Here is a 23,312-nt window from a genome sequence, read left to right on the forward strand (position 1 = left end):
TTTGTAGTGACAGAACGGAAGTGCAGTCTTATCGCTAAACCCGCCGATGTTGTGGTTCCCCCCGCCTGACGAAAGGACCTTGAACTGCGCGACGGGTCGTCAGAGTGGAATACGCCGCGCGTCGACGAACAACAGAAAGTCAATCCGTTCGCAGTGATCATGCTCGCGGTCCTCGCAATGAAGGCTACTGGCAACAGGTAGACTGCTTTTAACAATGTGTTCGCAACGTTGTCGCAATCTCCGCCCGAAAATGCGGCAGTCTACCGTGAAAAGGAAACTAACACCTCGGCACTTGTGTAGCCTCAAAATTGATGAGCGAGGGAGCAACTTTGGTTCGCCACACTTACTCTGGACAAGCGGGAAAACATCGTTGCGTTATTCGACAGATCGTGGATGACGCACGCACATTTGTCGCACATCGCCGTCAGTACAGTCACCGAACTGATAAGCGGCCTCGCGGCAGACGAGCACACGGCGACAACTTGCTACAGGACTAGAAGAAACGACACGCTCGTACAATCAGTCCTATTACATTCCCGGTACATATTAACCGACTAAACGTATGTGTGCCATGATTTTTTTCCTTAAAACTGCGAAATTAAGTTTTAACAGCATTATTCTCGAAGCACAGATTTTGACCACTTTCTTTTGCATGTTCGGTAAAAATGGACCTAGGACAGCTCGAGCTGTAATTGTTTTTGCACAATGTAGCTAAATGTGCACAAAAAACATTGCTGGGAGCCTATTTTTAATGGGCAGCTACATTTTTTTTTATTTTATTATAAAAATTTCTGTATTCGGTTACATGCAATAAACTTTACTGTGCTGTAATTCGAGAAGTACTCGTTCAATTTTCGATCAACTTGCACCATTGCACTCCTTAGGCTTTCTAGCATTCATTCATATGTCAATGGCTGTGTAGTTACAAGCGCATACATTTTTACAGTTAAAAATGTTACAATTCTTTGTTTTCTTTATTTTCTCAAAATGGCGATTTTGTACACCCTGCATGAAAATTACTGCAATATATCTGAAACTATTACAGATAGCAGAATATTTTATTTTGCAGATGAAGCTATATGTTTGGAGCACACAACATAGGAAGCAGATTTTCGATTTCTCTTGATGCAAATTTTTCAAACTAGTCTTTTGTATGCCCACACAATGGCCACATTCAGGGCTGTGAAGTTTAGTGTACTGTAAAGTAAGAAATATAGACCCATTCGAAAAAGTGCTTCTTATGTTGCATGTCTTATGCTTTCTACTGTCAATCCCTATGTTATTTATAAATTTTTGACAGGTGGTTATTTTTCCATTCTGGCAAGAATATAAATTGTTATCTTGATTATTTATTTAACTAATGAAGCTACAGAAAAAATAACTACATTTTTAGAAACCAGAGAACAAACTAAGTAAGCATGCCAACTTCTGTCACACTTGGCTCAAAAATAAATGAGAGAGCCCTAAGAACCTTGGTCCCCCCTTAAAAATGAACCAGACCGTTACACACGATAAAAAAGCATTTATTCTCAGAAAAAGTGAAACTCTGCAAAATTCCACCATCTGAAAACATCATTTTAATTATATTCGAAATGAATGCACTAGAGCAACAGATGTGACCATGTAACTTTCATCATCCACTATACTTCTGCTTTGACCCCGGAGTCCTTCTTTCTGTAGTCTCCATCAAGTGTCACAGTTCGAGAGGAAGTTGCTGTGATTTCACGATGACAAGTCACAAGTCACCTCGAAGGTCAGGTTTGCCACTTGCATAAAACTTGCGACAGATGAGACGACCTCACCTGCTAAATTGTTGTATCGGAGCTTTGTGCCTTTCTGATGGCTCTTCAAGGCAAATTACCCAATTGTTGCGATACCAAACATCTTCTACAATACAGTGGAACCCTGATTACACAACTTTCAAGAGACCAAGTAGAACAGTCATATAACCCAGGCGTCATGTAATCGAAAAAGAAACCCGCCCGCATTTTCTTACGGGGGGAACTCCAGTAAGTGCGTTACAAAGTGGAGGGGGGGATCGCGTGAACATTGCGCAATTGGGTATAGTTTGTGAATGTTTAAAGGGGGACGCGGCTTTGGGATCGCGAAAAATGGCAAAAAAATCGATTTTTTGAAACTCAAGCTTTCAGTTTCTGGAACCCTTTTTCTATCTGGTTCCAAAATATCTACACTGAAAACCGCACAGAAGTGCTTCGGAAAATTCGTTTCACCCACCTAGGTAGCAAAACTTTTTTTGGAATTGGCAAGAAAACGGCGATTTTCAAAAAATTATAGCTTCGCGATGTTTGGGCCGGGAGCAGACTTCTTGGGCTCACAGGAAAGAGCATTTCTCAGTGTTTAACTTTCCTGCCTCACCTGGCTCCTTCCTTCAACAACAAGCGAGCCAAAAGCAAATGTTTGAAGGTCGTTTTGAGGCCCTTGATTGGCCGTGGCCGCCATGTTGCCTCAGCTCGCCTCGCCATTGGCCCGATGCTCGCTCCGGGAGATTGTCGTCTGCTGCTTGTGCGTCGCGAGGACATGGCTCTCGAAAATCACCACTTCGTGACGTGTTCACGGCTTGATAATCACTTAAGATATAACTACGCTTTAGTTACGAGCACCAAGCGGATGCACGATCATGTTACTACGAGCGGGAGCGCAGTCTACGAGCGCCGCGCGTCATCGGAGTCGTCTTTAGCCCTAACTCCGCCGACAGCGAGACTGCGGGCAGGAACGACGCGCTAGCGCATTCGTGCCGACGTGCTTCTTTGCAAGCAATGAAGCTGAAAGCGGCGGCCCAATCTGATTGCTACGAGTGGCCGCACCGGATGCACGATCAGATTACTACGAGCGGGCGCGCGGCGGTCTACAAGTGCGGCGCGTCATCGGAGTCTGCTTTAGGCCTAACTCCTCTGACAGCGAGACTGCGAGCAGGAGCGGCGCGCAAGCGCACTCTTGGCGACGTGCTTCTTTGCAAGTAATGTACCACATCACTCGCTAGCTCCTCTGAATCACGTACGCATCGCGTACGTTTTACGCATCGGCAGCGGACAACACAGTCAAGCTCGTCAGCCCCCCCCCCCTCACTACCATGGATTGCTCGGAACAGCGGCTAGCAGTTTCGCGCGTCGTCATTCGAAAATGCGATGCCAATGCAGTGCGTGCCGATTTTTTGTCTTCGTAGTTACACATTTCGCACATCGTCATCGAACGCCGCCGGCAAGTGCATTACGCGCCGGCTGCACTGTCCGCGCGGCAGCGCACCCCACGGTCATATGGAGTGCTGTCAATAAGCTTTTGTGATGCGATTCAGACGTGCTTGGAGCCGTGCTTGATATCGCCACGAACGTCTATGAATGTTCCGAGGTTAATGAATTGCTGTAGATTAGAGTTTCCGCGACCGGCTGTACGATGATGCGTTTCACAGCTAGAGCGGCAAAAGAGCACGTATGAATCAGGGGAAAGAATTTTTATATGCCCGTTTTACGTCATTAAATATACTGCTAAAAATTCCTGTGCCACCAGTTTTCTGCCCATAACTGTTATTTGGAAAGAAGGCATGGGCTGTCATGGTGTGATCCATTTTTCTGATGCAATAAACCTCTCTCTAAATAAAGAAATGTTCAGTGGATATTTATAATCAAGAACGTAATTACACTAATTACAACTTCGGCACAAGAATATGTGTAATCAATTCAGTATATGGTCTCATTCAATTACAATCTTTTCTGTCATGCCTATCACACCACTCCTTCACACAAAGAACTTGGTTTGAAATCCATACTTGTTCTTTGTAAAACATGAAAAGGAAATTATGGGGGAAAAAAAAAGGGCAACCAAGGCACACTGGTCAGAGACCAGATACCTGAAAAGTCAAATATCACAAGACAAACCTAAGATCACAATCTTAAGGTGTTTTAGAGACGTAAAAAAAAGTTGAAACTTTAAATGCAGTTTTCTCAATACTGTTTTTTTGGCATTACACTCAGATCGTGGAGCAGATATCTGGGCAACCACTGTACGGATTTTGATTCCGTTTATTTTTGTAATGCTCCTTGAACTGTGCTTCAGGGGGCTGCGATCCTAGTTTTTCATTGTACTTCTTAAAGAATTTTTTTATAGAGTTTCTTGTTTGTAGTGCAAGTGTGCTCATTGCAGTGTCGCTGGAGAAAACATAAACTACAAGTTTTAGTGTTGCAAATAAGTTATTTTGAGAACGCAGCCCCCTTCAACATACATTTGGCAGTGGATACAGCAATTACCAACTATTTTTGTCATTTTATAAATCCTCCAGCCCCTCCACAAGGTTCAATTGAAAAATAATTTGTCTCTCATTAAGTATTTGTGCTATCGCCTCGAAATTTTTTTGGATGCATGGTGAGGCCATTCTTAGTGTCTGTGCCGATTTTCATCATCATCCGACCAGAAACAAGAAAGTTCGTTCTCAGAGGCACGTCCCCCCTTAACCGTTATTACACCTTTGTTGTTCTTATTCATTAAATGAAGGAGAGTGGTATGACGCTGATGTTGGCTTGTGCCCCACTACTGATTGAAGGTAATGTTGCTTCCATCACATCTACTCGAGTCAAGGAAAGCATCAAGTCAAGCGAAAGCCAAGTAAAGACTCCCTTGTTTGAGTGAATTCCGAATGCACGATCCAGTGCCTAGACATACAGGGTGGCCAGCGAACGGTTTTGCAGGGCAAGCGGTCCATTTTTTACTAGCCGACACTGCCTGCGTTGGCCTTGTGAGAGGAGAGAAGGGGAAAGAAGCGAGTTTTGCGGAAGTCTTCCTGGGCCGGCACAAATTGTGTGCATGCGGCACGACACGCGAGCATGCGCAGTGGGGGTGTGGACGGTGCAGTTGCCAAAGCGCGACATTGTGTAATTAAGAAATGATCCGCATTTAAAACTAAGCTTTAGGCAGCGACACTCAGCCTTGCCCAAAAAACTGGTACAGACTAATTGTATGTTGCTAATTGTATGTAGGCTAATTGTATGTTGTTCAGCAGCGTTGGCGGCCACCCACCACGGAGCCCAACGAGGGGACGCTACAAGTTTGCGGATGCTGAAACCTGCAGACGCCAGCCGTACAACGCCACTATAACCCAATGCGCCTAGACCAAGGTAGGATATTTGCACAGGGTTAACCCTAGCCGCCAGGAAGTTTGGAAGTAAGCGGAAGAGAGTAGAAGACAGGACAGATAAACAGTAAGAGATAAAGACGAAGATGTAGGGAGAAATAGATAGGAAAAGGCGACTGCCGATTTTTCCTGGGTGGGTCAGCCCAGAGGTGCCGTCTACGTGAAGCCGGGGCCAAAGGGGTGTGTTGCCTCTGCCGGGGGGCCTTAAAGGTCCAATCACCCAGCGTCGGCTCAACCCCCAGGATCCCCTTTTCCCCGGACACGGCAAAGCCACGCACGGCTAGGCGTGGGAGGGAGCCGAAACCCCCCCGTTAGCTCGGGTCCGTGGTGTCACTACACACCAAACACTTACTTGCGCAGGCGCCCCTGCGGGCAACGATATTCAGTCAGCTGTGGTAAAAAAATATAGCATCTATCCTTACACGGTCCGCTCGATCACGCATACCTGCAGTAAGGGAGGCAGCGGCTGCAATCGCCGTCACGCTTTCTGCGGTTGCGAGGTCTTTCGCAGCAACAGCGTTGTCCGAAGTTAGAGTCACAAGGGGCGACATTGTTTCCTGGCTGATCATTGAAGTATTATAGTTGAGCCCGCTTATAACGAAACTAAGCATGACGCGGCATCCGTTTGTTGTATCCCTAAGTTTGTAGTAAATGAAACCCAGCTTTTAAAAAACGTTGCGAGTGAAAACACAAACGTTTTTTGGCTGAAAAAGTTCGTGATGCACGTGTTTCGAAGAGCAGAAGTGATAAGGACGGTCTCGAATTCATTCAAAATGGCAGTGTGCTCGTTCACTGAGGTCCGTGCCATAAGCTGCACGAGGCCCTGGCTCCAAAGTTGCGTGTTCTCACAATCCGATTCCTCCAAATCCCTCTCTCCACGTACTTCATTCACGATGCCCCAATCCATGCACGGTTCCGCAGTGTCGGCATCATCATCGGCCGTAATTAAACAATCGCAACAGATTTCCAACCCGCTCTCCAAGGTCGGAGTCGACGACGCACTGCCACAAATCGCCGCCGTAGTTTGGAAGTTTCAGACTCGGCATCGGGCCCAATGTCGACAAAATCGGCCTCGCAAAAAAAGTTTCGCGCGCATGTAGTCGTCACCGCCGCACACGAAATGTTCACCATCTTCACAGCTGAATACCGAGACTCCCGAAACGACAAGTTGGTTGCTAGGTGGTCAACAGCTATGAGCAAACACTCCGCAACGTGGCACCTAACGTGCAGATCACGCTCAAGCCAAGTAGTCACACTTTTGACGTTTTGTTGAGCGGCAGAAAAAAGCGTGCTAGTGCTCCCAACGGCCATCATGACCACACACGCCCGACACACATGACGAAACGCGTGGAACAGCTCTGGGCTCGTTTCTAGTCAGAAAACGAAACTGATTCAAGCCAGTGTGGCAGGCGTCGCGGAGCGGCGGGAGGAGACGGGCAAAGGGGTTGTGTTCAAGAGAAAAGAGGAGAGCAGACTTGTGAGAGAAGGGCAAGAAGTTGCGATAAAGAGAGAGGAGGATGCGGCGGGAGGGTGACCTTGAAAATCAAAACACACGAGAAGGAGGCAGGTTGGGTAGCTTGCTTGAAAGGTCCGCGAAACTCGCACGTAGAAAAACTTGGAAAAAGTGCCTGCGCGTGCAGAAGTTAAAATAAAGCATGGCCACCTGGATTGTGGTGCTCAGCAGTGTTCGAAGAATCGGCGGTCGTGCGTGGCCTCAAGAACTTCAATATTTCGCGATTTGCTCCGCACAAATTAACAGCAGTTTTCGCGCTTCCACACGCGAACGGAAGGCATGCTGAGTCGAGTGCGAAGTGAGGGAGAACAAGTCCTGAACACGAAACGAATCGCAAATTTGCTGTAACCGATCAGCGCCACTGATCTTGTTCCTAGTGGTACTTCAAACACTTTGTGGATGAAACCTTATCGAATTTTCTATCCACCCACAACGTGGCCTTAAGGGGACAGGTGCAGTAGTGTGTGTGCCTTTTGTACCGATGAACCGGCTTTCAACCACGGAGCCATTACGATATTCACATATTCTGACGCCCATTGGCAATGGACGCTTGTATGATGCATTATTACTGCAATATTTCATGTTGCATTGTGAAGCATGTATACAGGATGCGTGTGTTTCTGAAGTACAAAAGCTACTTTCACTGCATTTCCAAGCAGAGGAAGTTCTTTTCAATGTTTTAACAAGCTAAGGTATGGCCGTGTGGCAGAACATCCGCTTGCCACGCAAACGACTCGGGTTGAATCCCCAGTTTAGCCCAAACAACCCTGGTTCGGTCTCCACTCTGCTCCAAAACTTTTTATCTTCATTTTTTTATTTGCATTGTTGTGGATTTTTCGGTCAGGCATAAGATTTTTCGCTCACAACCAATGACGCTGACACATATGCCAGAATTTCTGCAAAACAAGCTCTTTAACGCTGTCACGTTAAAATGTGTTCTGTCAAGTAGGAGCTTTGCTTGCCAAGAGATAAGCAGTGAAACACGATTCCCAGTACAAAACCATTATTAGAGGCAGTTGTTCTATTTCAGCAGTATTACAATTTGAAGAATTTCATTTAATGAGAGTCTACTGTATATCTCCATGCGTAGAAAACATTTTTCATCTCTCAGCTCACCCATTGGCTGTTTGCTCCCTCTTTATTTTCTTGTGATGTTCCTTTCTGTTCTGTCACACAACACACACAAAATAGCACCCGAACTAGCTAGACCAACTTGGTTTCAAAGAGCACGACTTGTGAAAAAAAAATGCACACCTCTGGTGTCCGTTGCAGCAAGTTTCCTGCAAGATAGCGTGGGAGAGAGCTCCTCTTGCAGGGTTGCACGACTGGCCTCGTCCAGCTCAGAAACGGCTTGATGGGGAGGTGTCCTACGGAGGAACCTCGAGCACCCTGAAGGTCCCGCCTGGTCGCCTATGTGGCTTGGCCTGCGGCCGAGGTAACCCTGCGGCACGGGTGCACCTTCGTAGCCCAGGCTGCAGCTGGGGGAACTGCCACCAGTGGTTGACAGTGAGGGACCTAATAAACCGTTGGTGTCTGCATGCAAAGGGTGGAATGAAGCGTTTGATGTATGCAGTCTTATCAATGCGGCCACTGCAATTTTACATACATGAAGTATAAAAACAAGCTGCTCAATAAGTTGCCCTTTTGTAGTGTTGTCTGGTTTTCGTGTTGTATCTCGATATTGACATAACGGTGGCGACGAGTGAACCACGCAAACATGAGTGCTGGGCAGCCCCCCCAAATTAGGAGGTGCGGATGGTATCTGGCCAACGTATCGTGTTCGCCTGGAGGTTTACTTTGAAAGGCATAACATCACAGATACTGTCGAGCCCACATATAACGGCCCCACTTAAAACAAACTTTTGCTTAAAACAAACAATATCCGCGTGACCGTAAAAATATACATTGGTTCAATGGCACAAAATCGCACTTACAACGAACGTCTCCCAGCGCCACTGATCGGTTACAGCGAACGGAGTCAGCGGTGTGCCGACTTCCCAAGAAACCAATTTCAACCAACGATCAGGCATCGGCGACGTGCCCATACATTCTTATTGTGAAACGCCGATTCTGCCTCCGCGCCCCTCTAGTTGCTGCTCTCCTCAACCGCTTTTTGTTACGCACCCCTCCGTCCTTTGTCCCCCCACTACTTTGAGCACCCTGCATCGCCGGACGAGGCCTGTGTTTTCACACTGCCACCAATCTTGGGAAGACCAGTCCGCCACGTACCCCATTTTTGATGGCTGGTACTGTCGTTGACATTGCCGGCCTGGAGTGACCAGACCATTTGCCGAAATTGTCGGCTACTGACTGTATCCGATAGTCTGCGTCTAGTGCACGTGCGTACGCTACCCCACAGATTCTGACAATTTGCTATCCGTTCCGTGTTTAGGATTTGTCCTCGCTCCCTTCACACTCGACTCGGCATTCCCTTCGCACGCGAGCGGAAGCGCAAAAATGGCTGTCCATTTGTGCGAAATGAATCGAAAAATATCGAAGATCGTGAGGCTACGCAAACCCGCCGGCGCAACAAGACGATTTTTTTTATCACAGCCGCCGATTCTTTGAACGCCACCGCGCGCACCGAACGTGCCGACCATGCTTTGACGGCTGCGCACACTGGCACTCTTTTAAAGTTTTTCTACAGGCGAGTTTCGCGGACCTTTCAAGCGAACTACCCAACCTGCCTCCTTCCCGTGTCTTGGTTTTCAAGGTCGCCCGCCCGCCGCATCCTCCTCTCTCTTTATCGCACGGAGGAAGGAATTTTCATTCCCCCGTGCTTAATCGCAACTCCTTGCCCTTCTCTCGCAAGTCTGCTCTCCTCTCTTGATCACAACCCCTTCACCTGTCTCCACTGCTCTGCGACGCCCGCCACGCTGGCTCGAATTAGTTTCGTTTTCCGAATGGAAACGCGCCCAGAGCTGTTCCACGCGTGTGCGCGTCTTGCTCGCTCTTGGTGTGTGTGTGTGTGTGTGTGTGGTCATGATGGCCGGCGGGAGGACTAGCACACTTTTTCGTGCCGCTCAACAAAACGTCCAAAGTATGACCGCTAAGCTAGAGCGTAATCCGCGTGTTAGGTGCCGCGTTGCGAAGCGCTTGCTCATAGCTGTTGACCACCTGGCAGCCAACTTGCCGCTTCAAGAGTCCCGGTATTCAGCTGTGGAGATGGTGAATATTTAGTGCGGCTACATGTGCGCGTAACTATTTTCGCGAAGCCGACTTCGTCGATTGTCAGGCCCGATGCCAAGCCTGAAGCTTCCGAACAGGAGCACTACGGCGGCGATTTGTGGCAGCGCGTCGTCGACTCCGACCTGGGAGAGCTGATGGGACATGTGTTATAATGATTTGATTTCGGCCGATGATGATGCTGACACTGCGGAACTGTGCTCGAATTGGGGCATTGTGAATGAAGCACGTGGCGAGAGCGATTTGGAGGAATCGGATTGCGAGAACGACGAAGCTTTGAAGCCAGCGCCTCATGCAGCTTATGCCACGAGCACAGAGATAGTGCACGTATCTCATTTAAAGCATTATGCGCGATGCATTTCATAATACTGTCAAGCGACCAGGCAGCCGCTTTCACCGAGCGGGGGAATTAGTGTGAGCGCGACAAGCGAATGACTCTTTATTCTCTTTGTAATCATCACCACCTGTACATCTTCTTCGTCTAAGAATATCATCACCAGCGTGATTTAGCTCGAGCCTGGCCGAATAAACCGGTTCCTCACAATATTACTAAGTATTACGAAATTGGAATTTGACGATTGTTCAGCTGTGAAGGGACTGACTTTCACTTAGAAACAGGCTGTATTTCAGCTTGTTCGAGCTGCAATAAAGCCTGCAGCTGACAATATGCAGCTCGAGTCAGGCTTATTGTCTGCTTTGTTGCTTGGAGGTGTGCTCCATGTCGGCGAGATACAAATCTGCTCATTGGTACCACTGTAACTCGTGTTACTAACTTATATTACTAAGTATTACAAAATTGGAATGTGACGATTGTTCAGCTGTGCAGGGACTAACTTTCAGTTAGAAACAGGCCGTATTTCAGCTGGTTCAAGCTGCAATAAAGCCTGCAGCTGACAATATGCAGCTCGAATTAGGCTTATTGCCTGCTTTGTTGCTTGGAGGTGTGCTTCATGTCGGCGAGTTACAAGTTGGCCGACAGCCTGCAACACTGCGCTGGAACCACCAGCTACTGGTTCCATCAGCTGCTGGTTCTATCAGCTGCTGGTTCTATCAGCTGCTGGTTTCAACACCTGCTGGAACCACCAGGTACTGGTTCCATCAGCTGCTGGTTTCAACACCCACTGCAACCACCAGCTACTGGTTCCGTCACCTGCTGGTTCCATTACCTCCTGGGAATGTTCTAATAGACCAGCACTGCTGGCAGCAATAGCCAATCAGCAGGAAAGTTTCACCTGTGTCCTGATGGTATGTGAAGCTCTGCAGGTGGTAACTGTCCAGAAGCTTCCACCAACCTTTACAGCAGAAATATTTGCATCACCGTACGAGATGCTTGCTGCGATTTCTAACCAAAATACAGCTGCTTGCACTAGTTCTGAAAAAGCTTGACAAGTTTTTAGAGCACGAAATTTGATGACATCAGAGCGAAAGCTCATTTATTTAAATTAAAAACGTGCTTCAGTGTTCCTCAAAAGCGAGCAGCCATTCTGATGACTTGCAGTGCAAAACATTTCAGCCGGTCATCGCTAGGAACATGGTTGACCAGAACGAATGTTATACGAAAGATGTCCTCTCACCATGAGGCGGTCCCTGGCTGCGACGCTGGCCAGGACTGGCTGCCTCGGGATCCTCGGCGGGCTTGGCCTGCTCGGGGGGGCTCTCCAGGCGCCCCCTCTTGCCACTGCTGTTCTCCCCACCGCTCGAGCCGCTGAGGCCCACCGCTGGGGCTGTGCTGTGGGAAATGAATGTGCACGTTTTTCTTTTTCTGCTTAACTCCGCTCGAGCAAGTGAAACTGCAATGGCAGAATTTTGCTCTTTATAAACAGGCTCTCTCTCTTGCACTGGGTTTACTTAGCGATAAAAGATAACAAGTTTAAGGTCCGACCCAGGTAAATGACCAGCTTTAGAAAAGTACAGACGTAACATTTTCTGGAAGGAGCAAGTTTAGCACAATTATGCTAGCATGGTTACCATGGTAGATAAGTTCCTACCACACAGACTAAAACAGCATCGACATAAAAATGCCGAATGTTTTTCGATTTGAAAGCAAGGATTGCGTCAGCTGCCCACTGCTGATGCAGAGTGCAAATGACTTCATTGCGATGGCAGTCCTCTCGTGAGAATCGATCTACTCAAATGGGAGGCTACCCGGGATACCTAACTTCTACGAGCTAAGCTCCCTAAGGCGTGGATCTGTCCATCCCTTGTATGTACCCGACCACCTATAGTTCCACCTTTGCAAACTTCCCACTACTTCGTACTTGCAAAGATCCCACAACACCCCATCACCAATCGACCACTTCATCAACCATGAAGCCGTTATAATGAAGGCGGAACAAAAGCGACATATAGCTACCACTTACAAATATTAAAATTATTTGTATAAACATATACAGTGTGTCACGTCTTTTATGATGTAGTGGGCGATATTGGCGGATGGTTCATGGTTTAGCGAAGAAACCCTCCAGTACTTCACCCCACTCATCATTCACTCCTTGGATATGCGGTGATTTTTTTATTTGCTAAGATATCTTTATAAAGCTTTTGGGGTATGTTCATACATTAACACTAAAGAAAGTGCACCTTTTCATAAAATTCTGTTCATTGGTTGTAGAGTTACTGAAGTCTAGCCCAATGGTTCACAAGTGTGCCTGATAAAAAGCCGGCACAAATCCCTTAATGTAACAGCTTGCAAACTGGGCTAGATTCACAATGATAGGGCTACTTTCACAAAACTGGGCAAGTTTTGTGCTTTTTTACAATAAAACGTGACTGCAGATGCACTGCCATGGTCATATATAAGAACACAGCAATGTGCAACTTTAATATTGCTAACATCACACTGTGGTCCCAAACTCTAGACTCTAAAACACGGACACAAGCAGAGAAATCAGTAAAGTCTATGTTGCACAAAAAATTAGGACGACTGTGGCTCGCCGTATACCTGAGCTCCGATTGCAAAAAAAAAAAAGACTCTGTGAAAAGCTTTTTATCAGTGTTCCTCAGCAATCAAGCTAACACTGAAGAGACTCCTTGCAGCAGGAATTCTGTCGAGGAGAGCATGCCACTCATCATTGCTGATGACTAATGCGCATGTCTCAAACCCAACAACACCTCGCCCCCACTATACAGTAAAAAAGCTTTTATGTAGACAGGGCCACACACAACCTCGTGCCCACGAGTTGCCATTGATGGATTCATTAAGAGCGTGCTGTGGTGCTTTCCTAATTTGTATCTGCCAGCCCTATGATCACCTTTCCATTCAATCAGTGGGAATCCCAAAATGTGCTCACGGTGAGAAATACTGTCTTGGCACTGACTGGGCAGGTGGAGTTGCCTGTAGGGTGAACAGGTTCACGACACTACCCTGAATAGCAAGCCATCTGGAAGAGCCTGGCCTTCCAGATGAGGCGCACGAGCCAGGCGAGGCATTCCTGTGCATGCATGATGGGCTGCAGAGGGCCAATTGCGTGACAGGACCGTCAAAACAACCTTTCTAAATAAAAACACTGCGAACTATGCGAGCACTAAGTTCACTGTTTCTTATACTGCGCAAACCAACACATACCGTACCATTTCCAATTATTAACAATACGGAATGGCGATAAAGTGGTCAAAAAGTCAGCACAGGCTATTAGTTGCTATAAGTGGCTGGCCAGTGAAGAAAGGGCTCATTTCTTTCTGGAACTACATTCCTTCCATGCCAATAGCAGAAATGCCATAATGCAAGCCATCACACAGGATGAACATGCCTCTCAAGAACTCACGGTCAGGACAAGCTGGCAGGCAGCCTTACGATCCTTCCTCCAGAACGAACTCCCACCAAATGTATTCGTTTAGATCACTACTTATGGATACCATAATCTCGCTACATTAGTAGGGCAACTGCCAGACCCACGTTGAGGCTTCAGTACCTTTATGCTCACATACTTCCCAGGGTTGGCCTGTAACTTATCGGCCCACAGTGGACCACGCCGAATGACATCAGGAATGTAGGGCCAACCTGGAATCCCTCCAAATAGCCTGACAGGAGCTTCGTTAACTGCCTGAAGCTCTCTCTGAAAACCAATCGCACTCTTTAGGGAAGCACAAACACACTCCCTGCCGAATTACTTTACATTGCACAAAATACAACAAACTCCAAATAGACCTCATCGCCAAGCGTACGGTTCCATACCAACTGGCACTGTCCCAGAGCCAATGATCCACAACGTCAATCACTCCAGTCTAACATACATGGGAGGCCTCGGTTAAGAATCTGGGCTCCAAATAGACCTCATCGCCAAGCGTACGGTTCCATACCAACTCTAACTGGCACTGCCCCAGAGCCAATATTCCACAACGTCAATCACTCCAGTCTAACATACATGGGAGGCCTCGGTTGAGAATCTGGGCGAAAAAATCCTCTTTGACCATATACTAACCATCTAAGGGGAGGTCAGTAAAGCCTCACTCTAGACGTGTGGCGGGTTGGGCTGATTGGTATGACATGACGATAGTTATAGCGCGAGAACAGAACGACGGCAAATAGTCTACTTCTTGTCCCTTTGTCATTTTCCCGTTGCCACGCTATAACTATCCTCACTCTAGAACTCAAACCCAAACAAGGCTTTCAAAATATGTTTTTTCTCTCTCTCCACAAAAATCTGAAAATAATGAAGCCAGATATGGTATAGGGCACATTAATTGTACAGTCTAAATGTTGTTTCGCAATTGGGATATGAGTGTGCGGAAAGTAAAGTAGAGGAGAACATCAGTGACCATGCAACCATTGGCCTCGACAAACACTACCAGGCTTGCATGAACATAAATGCCATATAAAGTGGACAATTACAATCATGGCCAGCGCTTGTATTTTACCACACCGACTAAACTTTGGAATTGGGGCATGCACAAAATGGTTGACTTTCTAGCACGGGCGCTTAAATGAATGATAAAATGAAGGTTAATATGGTCGTACAAACCAGCTGGGATTTTCATTTTTGAGCACTTTACAGCTGCGAAAATTTCCATCTCAGAGCAGATTAGAGCAGCTAATTTTGCATCTGGAAGCACATTAAAGCAGCCAACTTCACATCCTCATCAATATGACATACATGAAACTGGCTGCAAGTGCGAAGTCTCTTCCATGGACTTCCCCAAATAATGGTCTTTAGATTATCATACCTGAACACCCGAACCTGTAGATAGGCGGCCAAAACTGCACAAGCATTTTTCTGTCTCTCTCTACTTTCCCATCTCTCTCACTGCAAAAATGCATGCTCACGACAGGGCACAAACTATTTTCTGTGTCAGAGGCATGCGAAGGCCTGTCCTGTAAACAGTGCCCTTTGTTGGAGTCATCATATCTACGCTGCAACACATGCTTTGTTTTAGAAAGTTTACGTTTCACCATTTATCCATCCTGTATTCCCTTGCGATGAGAGACAATATTTGTACGTACGGCAAAATTCTAACTCGCTGTTGTAAAACTTGCCAAGAAAAACGAGAACCGCACTTCCACCAAGCCCTTCATCATGAAGTTCTTAAGCGGCCCTGCAACACTTTTGGAGCATGGTCAGAAAAAGCTGCCAATTGGAAGTAGAGGCTTCCAAAAACACGCGAGCCAAATGTTCTAGCCCATCACGCGGCCTACAATTCTCAATTAATTAAAAAAGTCAGTTAAAAATTGCTTTCTCTTCCTTCGGCAAATTATGAAAGACGCTCGAAAATCACACATGGCAAGCCTATTTATTAGCCGTTGGCCGATTTGAACATGGCACACTCGGTCGTTATAGAGGTCGCAAACGACACGACTTGTCCACGGGTGCGCGTATGATCTCATTGAAAAACCCGCAAAAAAAATTAAAAAGTGCTCAAAGTCACGAAGCGCGCGTGACATACTTTGTTTGCCGCTCACATTTTTGCGGCATTGAATTTCTGAGGCAATGAGCTCTTCCAGTGAATTAATTTCATGATGACTCAAAAAAGTGTTTCAGGGCCCCTCAAAAGAGTGATTTTGCATACGAGAGAAAGCAGAAGAATGAGTGCTTGCTAATACAAGTTTCCTACAACTAGACCTTTTCAACTATATGTGAAAGCTTAGGTCCTCTTGTGTCGCTGTGTCATTGGACCTGCTTTTTCCTAGCATTGTCAAGAAGAGCTTAAAAACAATGGGGCACACAAACATGTCTTACCAAACCAATAACGATGCACTTTGCACAGGCAGCTACAGCTGCCACGACGATTTTCAAAAAGGACCTTTGTCAGTGATTCAAACTAGGCCGTGCATAAGCAGGATTTCACTGGTTAAAGTACGATTTATTTTAGATAAATTAAGAAGTACACTTTGTATAGCTCCAAATTCATTTTTATAAATTATGTAACAGGTGCGGTAGGACAAAAAATGATTGTGAATTATTTCGAATGCATGTGCAAAGTCAGCGTAATTTTCACACCCCCTTATAGAAGGTCTAAAATTGCAAAAACAGTATGCAAATAAGTACAATGATTAACCTGTTTCTACTGACAATAAACATTAGGCTGACTTTAGCACTAATCGCACTGCGCCTTCCTCGTTCAGCCAGCACTATTGACAGCTTCGCATTCAGTCAGTGTGAGGTCAAAATATGCCTACGTGGAGCAAGCAGAGCTCAGCATGCCCGACGAGGGTCTTGGGCCAAACACCGCAAGACGCTTCCGAAGCCTTGCGAGTTTTTCACGCCACAGCCGCCATGCGAGTGCGTCACGCCGCTGCCGCCGTGAGGGTGATCTACGCCGCAGAAAGACAATCGGATGACAAGGTTGTCAACCAATCTTCTCAAACAAAAGCCTTGCAGACTACATGACACTAACATAGCGAAATGGTTTATTCTATTTAGCAATCAGTACATTACCACTCCTGATAAGAAACAGTATGGTACAGTATTAAAGTAGTCAAAAAGTTAGCACATGCTAAAACACAGCTGAATCGTATTGAAAGAAGGGATTTGTGAGGGTTCATTTTTACTTTACCCAACCATTCTGAAAGCAAGCAAATCTCAGAGCAATAGAAGGTACAGAGAATGTTAACTGTACTGTGTAATGTTAAGTGTACTATGTTGACTGTACAGAGCTAGATAACATTCAGCATAACGAAACCAGATTTCTGTTCCTTCTACATACCTTCCCGCTCTCTCTTCTATTACACAGCTTGGCAAAAGCGATCCCTGCGCCACAGGTTTTATTTCTCTTCAAAAAGAATTGAAAGCAAATTTTTGTACATTAAATACTATGATTATACACTAAATCTCGTGAAAATAATTATGGACAAACAATTATAAAGAAAAGAAGCTTGATGAATTATTTGAAAATGCTTGGGAAAGTTCTCTCCTCGTGGTACTGTCAGCTCTAAAAAGGTGAGTATGAAGTAAGAAATGTTTCAATTGACATCAGCAAGCAGGTGGCGTGCAAGCACAGCAGGCCATTCATTACATTGCATGGCCACAAAAAGCCTTGATCGCCACGACAGATTTCATGTAGTCTATGCCCATGCTCCTTTCGTATGCTGTCTGCAAGCCGCTAATAGTGTCCAGTGTGTTTCTTTTTTCCTGCTAATATACTGTCAGACACCAGCTGCTTGACCTTACACCTGTGTCCCTACATTCGCGAAATAGAAAGTGTCGGGGTACCAGCACACTCTGGAGACTACTCGCCTGAATGCTCGAGTTTTTTTTTTGTCAATCGGACAGGTGAGCCATTCATTTCAGGGAGGCTTGCAAGAGATTAGCTGGTCTGTTTTCACGACATCCCCAATCATCATAAACTAGAGTGGAGGGCTTACTTCCCCCCTGCACAAGTAAGTCAACCAAGGCACAGGAATGCATCGGAAGAAAACTGCAGATGCAATTTTTCCAGCCCATATGTGCTGAGCAACATATCACCGGAAGATATTAAGCCAAATGCAAATGGTGCCACGGCCGGATACTATGCGTGATTGTTTCCCCGGGCAGTGGGAAGTTGTTGACCAGCTCAGATCCAGTAAGACATGGGTCGTGGAATGGGCAACACAGGTTGCCATGAACAACATGGAATCATCTGCACCTACCTTCTAATGAAAATTTTCCGTCGAGCCTTACTTACACCAGCAGACCACTACGACACTAAAAGCAGCTGTTGTGGTACAAGTATAGCTTTGAACCACTTTCCTATATTCGAGCCACCCATGCACGCAAAGCCGCTCGTGGTCGCCTTCTGGCCTCCCAAGAAAACCAACAGCGTCGATAAGATCAAGGACACCGCTATGTGCACTTTTCGCCCGGTTCGTTGGTTCTGCTCTGGTCTCCCACCGGGCAGGTTGGCCTGTAAAACTGCTCCCTCAGTACACAGGACCATACAAAGTGCTTCGTGAGGTGACTCCCGTCACTTATGAAATCGCTCCTGCTGCCTCGTTTTCATCCACCCCTCGAAACAGCGAAATCATACATGTCACACATCTGAAGCAGTACCACTCTCCCACTGACGTCCAGATGCGCCGGTACGGCACCTTTACCGACGGTAGTTCTACATGTAGGCTGCCACTGTGCAAATTGTCAATGCACGTATGCATCCGACGAATGAAGGTCGCTTGCTGCTCGAGCGACGAGCCAGACTGGCCAGTGCTGCAACCACTCTTGCAAATATATTTTGCAAATATTGTGGGCATTTACAACACACTTCTTCATTACCTTTACATAACCATCATCACATGGTGTTCCTCATCTTCATCGTTGGTGCATATAACCTTTGAGTCTGTTCTGTGCCTCGATGTGACAGTTTTTGGCCACGTCTACCAGGCCTAAAAAGGCGTGTAAAGGACTACATCTCAAGTGATGGAGGTTACTCCTCGATTCCCTGTCCCCGCTCACCCGCTTTACTTCTTGGAGCTTCACTCAAGTAGTCGTTTGGGCTACGTGCCCACCAGCACGCCACAGGACGAACCCTCAGGTGCTTCTCCCTTTAACCCTCGGGCTACGACTGCCACAGCTACTCACTCTTGAATCGTCAGTGGACCCCCTTGCGAGCCCCCTCTGTTTTCTGGACTCTGAAATGAGGACACGGACTGGCTACACCAATATGACATAGTGAATGCAGCGAACTGTTGGGTCGATCCACACAATCTCCGCCACATCTCCTTTTTATCTTACTGGCATGACGAAGACTTGGTTTTTTAATTACCAGATCGACTTTCTCGACTGGGACGTCTTCAAAGAACATCTGCGACAAGACTTTGCTAGTCCAGCAGTTCGAGCCAGCCTGGCAAAGAGAACTCTTGATGGTCGCAAACAACTACGCGAGTCTTATACCGCATATATCGAGGATGTTCTCTCTCTTTGTCAACGTGTCAACACCTTCATGACCGAGACAAAGTGCACCATCTGCTCAAAGGCATAGGTTCTGTTGCCTTCAATGCTTTGGTCGCAAACGACCCAACTACCGTTGCTTGATTGATGTTTTATTTTATTTATTACATACTGCCAATACCTTTAGGAATTATTGCAGGAAGGACACAAACTATAAACAAATAAGGAAAAAAGACAAAAGAAAAAACACTGCGAAATAACTTTTTTTTTCTTTTTTTCCCTTTTTTTGTACTGAATGGCAAAGTTAAGATAAACAGGAAAATGCACATCAGCTAAACATTTATACACAACTGTGAAATCTGTTTAGTGCTGACACATATCATTATACTTGCGATTATACAATCATAATTACACATTAGTACGTAAGCTTTACAAAAAATACGAAAAAAAAAATACATTCTATGCACAGGTAGTGGAATGTAGGTAGCAGAATAAATACCAATAGTAGTATACATCGCTAAGGAAAAAGGCAAAAAATTTGTAGTTTTATGTTTGTGCATCATGTAAGTAACATTCAAGTAGTGATAAAAAGGTAGTTAGTGAGGTGGTATTGGTAATAGTAGAAGGTAAGTCATTCACTGTCATATGGCTAGTGGAAAGAAAGTATTTAAAGCAATTTGTATGAAAGCGATATTCATTTAGGGTGTATGAGTGCTTTAGTAGAGTTATTCTTGTGTCAGAAATAGAGATATACCGTATTTACTCGCATAATCCTCGCACTCGCATAATTCTCGCAACCCCCCCACATCGCCCTAGAAAAATACGAAAAAATTTTTTCCTCGAGTAATTATCGCACCCCCGAAAACTGCCGCAATAATGTCTGCTCGTTCCAGCCACTGATGATGATAGCGCGCGCCATTTGGCGCCATCTCTTAAGCATCAAGCGTACTATTGCACGGAGATTCAAACCAATCCAAGCCAAACCGAAGTGGCCAGTGCGCGTTGCGGCGTGTTTTGTATGTTGCGTCGGTTATCTTGGCACGTTATGGGGAGATACTGAAGCCACACGGCTGCTTCAAGTTGCAAGTGATAGATCATACGCTAAACAACGGCAACAGGGCCGCCGGTAGGCCTTTCGGAGCCTACGAGTTTTGTGTTCGCTACTGGTGACGGCAGCTGAAAGCCACCAAGACGCGTTGGGCCTGCCGTGTGCCTAAAACTGGGTTTGATGGTAAATTAGAAGTGTGGCAGCCTGGGCTAGTTGGTATGGCATGACGATAGTTATAGCGCGAGAACAGAACGACGACGCAGAGACAAGAAGGACACGAGCGCTAACTTCCAACTGAGTTTATTGCGCAGAGCACGAAAATATATAGAGGAGACAGTAACCATGTGATAAAAACCATATGGCACAAAGAGCAGAACATGAATAAGAAAAAAACCAAAAACAAACAACACAAAAACAAGGGCACTGAAAAACAGCAAAGAAAAATCTAGAAGAAAACGAAACAGAAAGGTAAAGATAATATAACTACCTGCCCGCACCGAAACCTTCGAGGAACCTGCGTTCCTTCTCGGACAAAGCCACGGAAGCCTTTCTAACACAAGGCACCTGTTCGCGTGCCATCTGCGCGGCCTCGACAATGACTCGGGTGCTTTCATCTCTGTGGTTGTACAGCGTCGCTGTGTCCCTCTACCTCTAGTCAGTGATCTTCTATTGGTAAAAATGGGCAAAAAACTGCAGCAAAAGTTAGAAGGCTCGCATGTCGTCAAAATATTCAGATACGTGGATGATTTCTTGGTTCTTGTAAATTGTAATTCTTCTATGTTTCACTCGTTTGCGACTCAAACTATAGGTGTGTTCGAAGATTGTTTAAAGCCTCTTGTGTTGACACATGAAATACCCGATAATGACAAGTTACGCTTTTTGGATTTAAATCTGGTTTTTAGCTCACAGCACATTTGTTGGTGTTATGAACCACGTGCGCAGAAACCTCTACTTCCCTTTTCTTCCGCTCACAGTAAGATAGTTAAGCGAGGCATAGCACGAACCTGCCTTGAGAATGCTTTAAATAGGTCGTGCGCCCACAATATCTCTGCGAGCTTCAAAGCTCAAGTTTCCCGGCTTAAGGCTTCAGGTTTCCCCGAGGCGTTTATCGCGTCTGTTGCAGAGACGATCCTGCGAACTTATTAAGGCAGAACAGAGGAAGCGACGGAATCTGCGCAACACGGATACGAAACATGAAAGGATAGCCGTGATTCCATACATACACCAGATAACACACAGCCTCAAAAAAATTGGAAAAAGAGTTGGAGTTCGTGTCCTGTTCTCGGCACCATTCAAAATATTCAGCCTCACCAAATCTACAAAGCCCCTGAAAACGCAGTCATCAACGGAATGCAGAGTTCAACATCGAAAAACAGGTATGCGGCCTGCTCCTGGGAAGTTGTCTATAGGACCCCCCTTTCATGTGGTGCTTGTTATGTCGGAACGACCGGAAGGTATCTGAACGATCCGCTGAGAGAACACGCGAACAGTGTTAGAAACAGGAAAGATGGTTTTCTTGCCCAGCACGGCACTGAGTGCAATTGTGTTCTCCTCTTCAAGGACCCAGCGACGCTGTACAAACAGAGACGAAAGCACCCGAGTCATTGTCGAGGCCGCGCAGATGGCACGCGAACAGGTGCCTTATATTAGCAAGCCCTCCGTAGCTTTGTCCGAGAAGGAACTCAGGTTCCTCGAAGGTTTCGGTGCGGGCAGGTAGTTATATTATCTTTACCTTTCTGTTTCGTTTTCTTCTAGATTTTTCCTTGCTGTTTTTCAGTGCTTTTTTTTTTTTTAACTGATGTTCTGCTCTTTGTGCCATACGGTTTTTATCACATGGTTACTGTCTCCTCTATATATTTTCGTGCTCTGCGCAATAAACTCAGTTGGAAGTTAGCGCTCGTGTCTTTCGTGTCCTTGTTTCTGTGTCGTCGTTTTGTTCTCGCGCTATAACTATCGTCATTGATGGTAAACTTTATTTCTTCAGAAGAAAACTTTTCAGAAGTATGCTTCAGCCTCGAGAGACTGTGGTTTCATTTTCAAACTATGAAAACACACCGTTTGGTGTAGAATAGTGGAAATAGAGCAGGCTGTAGCACTATCGATCATTCAGCACAGCTGTCACATCACTGCCTTCTGTGACAGCCCTTGCGCTAGATGGCAAATGAGCTGTAGCACTTGACGCATTATCGATAACAGATTTCTATAAAGAAAAACTATAGAATACCATTGAATGTTCAGGTATCTCTAGCAAACACATGAAAAGTGAAGCAACATCACTGCAAAATAAAATAATTTAAAAACAATATGAAAGAATACATACGGAGAGTCCTGTACAGATGACTCTGGGCTGTAAAGGCGACGCCCACACCAGCGCGACGACGGCCGCCCTAAGAAAAAGTAAGACCGCAAGTTCAAGATGCTAAGCTGCACTGAATGACGAGAATGCTTTGACGACATGTAAAAAAAAAAATGTATTACATGATGTTCAAGCAGCCCACTTTTCTATTGTTTGAAGAGGTCAATTTCTTCGTTATTATACAGGCGACAACTTAGGTGCATTAGAGTTGCTGACCACAGGTGCCGTGTCTCTGCCTTGCTATTCCAGGAGAGAGCGAACAAAAAAAGGCAAGAAAGAAAAAAGGTCGTGAGTGTGTTCTACACTAGACTGTACAGACACAAGCAACACTGTAGTGTAGACCACAAATCATGCTGGTAATTGTCTACAGACATAACTTACAGCTACTAATGCACCATTCTAAAAAAATTATCAGTGAATTAACAAGGCACAAATACAGCCATAGTCTTCATGAGGCAAGCCGTCCTCATCGAAGTTGCTAGTTGCACCCGGACCACTGGTGGCACAGTGTTCTTTGCACGGCAGCCATTACGCTTAAGAAGGATCTGTAGCAATGGTGAATACAGAGTGAAATTTCAATGCAACAAATCTCAAAGAACCGCCAAATATTATCCTTTATTGTGAAGTTTTTTTTAATGAAAGTAATAAAACTTTGCACAAAAATAGTAAAGATTAACACATGAGCCGCATAACCATGCTGTGTATACATTATCGAGCAACCACATTATGCTCAAATAAGTGCGAAAAAACAAACTCGAAGTAATACAGAA

At 45.8% G+C, this 23,312-nt stretch overlaps 2 protein-coding genes across 11 annotated transcripts in view; one reads left to right on the forward strand and one right to left on the reverse strand.

The window, feature by feature from the left end:
* The window catches only part of LOC142790041 (uncharacterized), a 467,642-nt gene that overhangs the window by 209,015 nt on the left and 235,315 nt on the right, over positions 1-23,312 (reverse strand). For 8 of the 10 annotated variants that reach the window (XM_075885070.1, XM_075885073.1, XM_075885071.1 and 5 more), the window contains 4 exons: positions 22,507-22,573; positions 16,456-16,590; positions 11,417-11,571; positions 7,911-8,189 (listed from right to left, as the gene is read on the reverse strand). In XM_075885070.1, coding sequence (XP_075741185.1) covers positions 7,911-8,189; positions 11,417-11,571; positions 16,456-16,590; positions 22,507-22,573 — 636 coding nt within the window. The remainder of the gene's footprint in view (positions 1-7,910; positions 8,190-11,416; positions 11,572-16,455; positions 16,591-22,506; positions 22,574-23,312) is intronic. The other 2 variants (XM_075885072.1, XM_075885074.1) reach the window with 2 other exon arrangements.
* LOC142790043 (uncharacterized) overlaps positions 1-23,312 on the forward strand; it is a 111,216-nt gene that overhangs the window by 11,811 nt on the left and 76,093 nt on the right. The gene's annotated exons all lie outside the window — the stretch shown is intronic.

This window comes from Rhipicephalus microplus, unplaced genomic scaffold, assembly GCF_043290135.1.
Source record: "Rhipicephalus microplus isolate Deutch F79 unplaced genomic scaffold, USDA_Rmic scaffold_66, whole genome shotgun sequence".
In the NCBI taxonomy this organism is placed as follows: domain Eukaryota; kingdom Metazoa; phylum Arthropoda; class Arachnida; order Ixodida; family Ixodidae; genus Rhipicephalus; species Rhipicephalus microplus.